The sequence below is a fragment of the Malus domestica genome, chromosome 05 (assembly GCF_042453785.1).
Source record: "Malus domestica chromosome 05, GDT2T_hap1".
Lineage (NCBI taxonomy): Eukaryota > Viridiplantae > Streptophyta > Magnoliopsida > Rosales > Rosaceae > Malus > Malus domestica.
Genome location: NC_091665.1, coordinates 25,078,465 through 25,085,637, shown reverse-complemented (window position 1 = coordinate 25,085,637; position 7,173 = coordinate 25,078,465). Strand labels below are relative to the sequence as shown.

General features: G+C 35.2%; 1 protein-coding gene across 1 annotated transcript; it reads left to right on the top strand.

Annotated features, from left to right (window-relative positions):
- Positions 1-2,163: 2,163 nt before the first annotated feature.
- On the top strand, positions 2,164-2,724 carry LOC139196482 (uncharacterized). Its single transcript, XM_070822536.1, has one exon. It carries the CDS (start codon positions 2,164-2,166, stop codon positions 2,722-2,724), a length of 561 nt encoding a protein of 186 aa, XP_070678637.1.
- The last annotated feature ends 4,449 nt before the right edge of the window (positions 2,725-7,173 follow it).

Genomic DNA, 7,173 nt, shown 5'->3' with positions numbered 1-7,173 from the left:
GGAAATCTTAAGAACACAATATGCTATGCATCTTTAATGTTGACAGCATCAGTGGAAACTTTCGAACTATAATTCTTTGTTGATTATTCGAATTTGAAAATATGAAGAAAAAAACGCAAGACAATGTGCATATATAAGCATGACAGCATTTCAAACGACCGCAACGCATTGAGGACAACAAGGAGTCACATTGATACTGATACAGTTACACTTTTGAGTTTTGAGGTTTGAATTTTCTTTTTCTCCACTTTTCGACTGCTTTCAATTCTCAAAGAGTTTGGGTACACAATCATACGGAGAAGAAGTCAATCGGCAAGAAAGTGATGTAAAGTCTAGTCCCGTCGATCAACCTTTAAGAGATGTAAAGTCTAGTTTCGTTGATAACCCTTTCCTTGAAAGGAGACGCAGGTCAAGGGAAAGATTTGACTTCAGGGACGAAGTTGGCACTCATTGAATTGTCGCGGTGATGTGGGTATCTCGACCTCCATCTCTAGCCGTGCAAGAAAGAAACAAAATATGTTGAGGCAGGTGGGAATTTCAACAACTCAAAGAAAAGGGCCGCGCTCCACCGCGCCACTTCTAACTCAAGGTCCGGCGCCAATATGCTGACTCTCCTTGAAGCAAGGGGCAATACTTTCCACCATTAGTAAACTGGTGGGTGCATTCTAGCAAGTCGTATTCTTCACTTAGATACTAGTAAAACCTTAATACCGATCACATCCGTTGTAGCACAAATAAATCGGTAACTTTGAATATGGAATTCGACTTCAACAATGGAATACTTTAGGTTTCTATAAGGCCTAACTACAATTTGGTGCAAAATTAAAACTTAAGAGCTAGTTTGTTAACCAATTTGTTTTAAATTTTAAATTTTTATTTATAATTCTATAGATTGATGAAAAATATGTGGTCTGATGACTAATGAGGAAAGGGGAAGAATACATGGTGAAAACAGTGTGAATGGATGTTCTAAAAAACAGTCTGCACAGCTGGCCAGCACCATGATTAAATACCGGTTGGTTAGAAAATCAGGTATGGAGCCTATGTAGGCCTCGGAGGAATATATGATTGTCTTTTGTTTTTTTAACTGACTTTTAGTCTTGACTAACTCTCTCCCGGACCAAAAAAAAAAAAAATAAACAAGAATGTGATGTGTTTGTCTCTTTTTGCCATAAATCTTTAATGCTGTAAAAAATTTGTATTAATTTATAATTTATTTATATTTGTATTTTGCATTTTATGTATCCCTATTACGAGTATAGTATTTATTTATTTATTTGTTGTAAGAATAAATATGCATTTATTTATAAGTGGTACAATAAACTTAATAATTAACATAAGAAAATAAAAAATAAAAAAATCCCAAGCCACAAGTTAGGACCCTACTCAATGCCCGATAACGGCCTAGCAATGTTTGAAACGTATGTGTGAGCAGAATATGTATGAAAATCAAACACAAAATGTCTTAATTGTGCTCCCTTGGTTGATTTCCGCATCGCCCTTTCGATTATTCCTAGGTTTGAAGGTTAGAAACCACATCTAATACGATGTATACATTTTTTGGATGCCAAATGGTCCTTTTGACTTCCGGGTCAAGGATCCATGTCCCTATGCCCGTAGGCCGCCTATCCTAACTGCGCTTAATAGGGCTCGAGCCTCCCAAGCTTCTAATTGAACAAGACAAAATCGGCTAAAAGAGACTCCTCTAACACTATTAGTGTGAATTTTTTATATTCTTCTAACATGATATACTTTTATAAGTAAATATTGATGTAGATGAATTTGTAAAAAGTAAAAAAAAAAAAAAAAAACCAATCGAAATGGCTTAAATTAATCCTTGCGATGTAATGAAAGAAATCCTTTTGATAAGCATGCATCACTTTGGGTTTCGTTGGTGTTTCTAGAAAGGAATAGGTTAGGGTTTGCATCCAATTCGTTATTAGTTAGCACGTAACAGAAAAAACCAAAAACAAAGGCAACAGAAAACTAAACACGTCAAAGGAAATGGGTTTCATTACCTTTTGCACCCCTATATTTAGACCCCTACCTCCTCGTTGAGTTGTTTAATTATAAATATGATCTCCATTCATCCATTACTTAAATAAATAAATAAACAGTTTGTAATCACTTTAGCATCAATTTAAGAAACACACACCTTGAGCAATGGACTCCTCAATCGGATATGCAACTTTCATTGCATCCTTACTCTTATGTCTCTCATCGTCTCCCATGCCATTTGCAAATGAAACAGCGTCTTCATTAATTAGTAGTGTTTGCAAGCAAACCCAAGACCGATTCGGCTACAACTACAATCAATGCGTAAAATCTCTTTTGAAAGATATTCCAACTCGATCAGCATCTAATCTCAAAGATCTTGACACAGCTATTGTTAAATTAGCACTAACAAATGCACAACAAAGCAAAGCTTTCTTTGTCAATGCGCTCAACAGCACCGGCAAAGGTATTGTTAAGGGGTTCGAAGGAGTCAAACAATGTGTAGATTCATATGATTTTGCGGTAGACGGTTTCGCTTTCTCAGTGCGAGGGATCAAAGATAATGACAAATCGGTTTCCCAAATACTCACACAAGTACAAGATGAAATTTTTCGTTGTGAAAAAGCATTGGGCTCTGCCGAAATTGAACTTCCTGATTCAGTATCTTCGACAAACTTTTTGACCACGTTATGTAGAGACGTCGCATTTGTTATTACTTCTCAGTTATGAAATATCTAGAAAAGATACGTAAACAATGTATTAAAATGAATATGTATTACTTACATGCTAAATAATATACATATGATTACTATATATTTAATTTGTAAAAGAAAAGAAAAGAACGAAAAATAAATGTATGAAAACAAAACGCTGTTTTAATATTTCTGTGTTGCTGTTTTGGCTGTCCATATTATGCATACACCCAGATATACTACACATGGAAATCTTAAGAACACAATATGCTATGCATCTTTAATGTTGACATCATCAGTGGAAATTTCAAACTATAATTCTTTGTTGATTATTCGAATTTGAAAATATGAATAAAAAAAACGCAAGACAATGTGCATATATAACCATAATAGCATTTCAAACGACCGCAACACGTTAAGGACAACAAGGAGTCACATTGATACTGATACAATTACACTTTTGAGTTTTGAGGTTTTGATTTTCTTTTTCTCCATTTTTCGACTGGTTTCATTTCTCAATGAGTTTGGGTACACAATCATATAAGGATAAAGTCAATCGGCAAGAAAGAGATGTAAAGTTTGGTCCCGTCAATCAACCTACATGAGATGTAAATTCTGGTTTCGTCGATCACCCTTTCCTTGAAATGATACATAGGTCAAGGGGAAGACTTGACTTCAAGGATAAAGTTGGCTCGCTCATCGAATTATTATGGTGATTTGGGTATTTTGACCTCCTTCAATATCCGTGCAAGAAAGAAACAAATCTGTTGAGGCATGTGGGAATTTCAACAACTCAAAGAAAAGGACTGCGCTCCACCGTACCACTTCGAACTCAAGGTCCGGCGCCAATATCCTGACTCTCCTAGAAGCAAAGGGCAATACTTTTAACCATTAGCAAACTGGTGGGTGCATTCCAGCAAGTCGTATTCCACTCTTAGATACTAGTAAAACCTTAATACCGATCACATCCGTCGTGGCACAAACAAATTGGTAACTTTCAATATGGACTTCGACTTCGACAGTGGAATACTTTAGGTTTCTATAAAGCCTCACTACATTTTGGTACAAAATTAAAACTTAAGAGCGAGTTTGTTAACCAGTTTGTTTAAAATTTAAAATTTTAATTTTAATTCTATAAATTGATGAAAAATATGTTGTCTGATGACCAATGAAGAAAGGTGAAGGATAGATGGTGAAAGTAGTGTGAATCGATGTTCTAAAAAAGGTCTATACAGCTGGCTAGCACCACAATTAAATACTAGTCGGTTAGAAAATCAGGTAAGCCGCCTATGTGGACCTAGTTGGAATAGGTGATTGACTTTTTTTTTAATTGACTTTGAGTCTTGACTCGCTCTCCCAGACAAAAAAAGAAAACCAATAATGCGATCTATTTGTCTCTCTTTGCCATAAGAGCGAGTTTGTTAACCAATTTGTTTTAAGTTTTTAATTTTATTTGTAATTATATAGATTGATTAAAAAGATGTGGTTTGATGAACAATGAAGAAAGGCGAAGGATATATTTTGAAAGTAGGGTGAATCAATGTTCTAAAAACCGTCTATACAGCTGGCTAGCACCACGATTAAATACTAGCTGGTTAGAAAATCAGGTATGGCGCTATGTGGGCCTAGGCAAAATAGGTGATTGTCTTTTTATTTTATTTTATTTTTTATTGACTTTGAGTCTTGACTCACTCTCTCTTAGACAAAAAATGAAAACGAAGATTGCAATGTGTTCGTCTCTCTTTGCCATAGTTCTTTAATGTTGTCAACAAATTGTAGTACTTTATAATTTATTTATATTTAATTTTGCATTTTATGTTTCCCCATTATAAGTATAGTTTTTATTTATTTATTTGTTTTAAGAATAAATATACATTCATTTATATGTCATATAATAAATTCAATAATTAACAAAAGAAAATTTAAAAAAAATTAAAAAAAGACCCAAGGCCACCAATTAGGACCCTACCCGACGCTTGATAACGACCTAGCGATGTTTAAATCATAGGCGTGAGAGGAATATGTCTAGAAATCAAATACAAAATGACTTGATTATGCTCCATTGGCTGATTTCCGCATTGCCCTTTCGATTCTTCCTTCGAATGGCGTAAAGTTCGGGTTTGAATGTTGGAACCCACACTCTTAGGTTCATAAATTTTTCGGAGGTCGGATGGTGCGTTTGACTTCCGAGTCAGGGATCTATGTCCCCATGCCCATAGGCCGCTTATCATAACCGCGCTTAATAGGGCACGACCCTCCTAAGCTGCTAACCGAACAAGACGAAATAGGCTAAAAGGGACTCCTCTAACACTATCAGTGAGAATTTTTTATTTCTTCTAACATCATATATATTGATAAATAAATACGAATGTTGATGAATTTGTAAAAAAAAAAAAAAAAAAAAACAAACAAACAAAATGGCTTAAATTAATCCTTGCAATGTAATGAAAGAAATCCTTTTGATAAGCATGCATCACTTTTGGTTATGTTGGAGTTTCTAGAAAGGAATAGGTTAGGTGGTTAGCATCCAATATGTTATTAGTTAGCACATAACAGAAAAAACAAAAAGGTAAGGGAACAGAAAACTAAACACGTCAAAAGAAATGGGTTTCTTTACCATTTGCACTTGTAAATTTAGACCCATACCCCCTCCTTGAGCTGTTTAATTATATATAAGATCTCCATTCATCCATTGCTTTACCAAAATCACTTTAGCATCAATTTAAGAAACATACACCTTGAGCGATGGACTCCTCAATCCGATATGTTTCATTGTATCCATGCTCTTATGTCTCTCATCGTCTCCAACACCATTTGCAAATGCAACATCGTCTTCATTAATTAGCAATGTTTGCACCCAAGACCGATTCGGCTACAACTACAATCAGTGCATAAAATCTCTTTGGAAAGATATTCCAACTCGATCAGCATCTAAGCTCAAAGATCTTGATACAGCCATTGTTAAATTAGCACTAACAAATGCACAACAAAGCAAAGCTTTCTTTGTCAATGCGCTCAACACCACCGGAAAAGGTATTGTTAAGGGCTTCGAAGGAGTCAAACAATGTGTAGATTCATATGATTTTGCGGTAGATGGTTTCGCTTTCTCAGTGCGAGGAATAAAAGATAATGACAAATCGGTCTCCCAAATACTTACACAAGTGCAAGATGAAATTTTTCGTTGCGAAAAAGCATTGGGCTCTTCCGAAATTGAACTACCTGATTCAGTTTCTTCGACAAACTTTTTGACCACGTTATGTAGGGATGTCGCATTCGTTATTACTTCTCAGTTATGAAATATCTAGAAAAGATACGTAAACAATGTATTACATACATGCTAAATAATATACATATGATCACTATACATTTAATTTGTAAAAGAAAAGAACGAAAAATGAATGTATGAAAACAAAAAAGCTGTTTTAATATTGAATCCTTTTATGTTGCTCTTTTGGCTGTCCATATTACGCATACACCGAGATATACTACATGCGGAAATCTTAAGAACACAATATGCTATGCATCTTTAATGTTGTTTGCATCAGTGGAAACTTTCAAACTATAATTCTTTGTCAATTACTCGAATTTGAAAATATGAAGAAAAAAACGCAAGACAATGTGCATATATAACCATGATAGCATTTCAAACTATTGACTTGTAAAATATTTCCCTATAATATTTACTTTTAATCCTGGGATTCCTATTATCTTGGGTTTCCTAGTTTAGTTTGTAGAGTGATTGTAATTATTCTTTCCTTATTGTAGTAGGATTGTATATGATTATATATACCTCTGAATGAGAAGAATACATTGAACACATTGAAAAGCATTATTTCTTCTTGGCACCAGAGCCTTGTCGAAAACCAGAAATCGAACCCTATCTGGGTTGGTCTTATTATGCTCTACACACGGCTGCAGCAAGTGACTCCAAAGGTCATTGCTGCCTCGAATTTCATCCATCAACAGTAGCTTCATTACTGCCCGTGTCAGTGGTTGCTAATTATTCATCCCCTTTGTTTTTTTGTTGCTTAGTTTTTGCCGACAACAATAGGACCCATGGCTGATCAAGATGTGAAGGTTGCTACTGCAATTATGGTGCAGTCAAACAACTCGAGTTTCAATATTGGTATGTTTTTGGATGACCTCTTATTCAAATCCATATTGCTAAAATGAAGAAGATGAGTTATCTTCGTGGGTCCATTAAGGCTCCTGCAGAGGATGATCCCAAATATGATGATTGGTTCTCTGAAGATCAGAGAATTAAGAGTTGGCTCTTGTTGGCAATGAAGCCGAAATCATGAAACGTTATATTCGATTGTTGACTTCTAAAGAAATCTGGGATACTCTTAAGACTGCCTATTTTGATAAGAATGATGAAGCTAGAATTTATTCATTAAATCAGAAAGCGTCACGCCTCAGGCAGAATGGGTGGCCTTTGGCTAGTTACTTTGGAGAATTGACAGAGATTTTCATGAATTGGACCGCT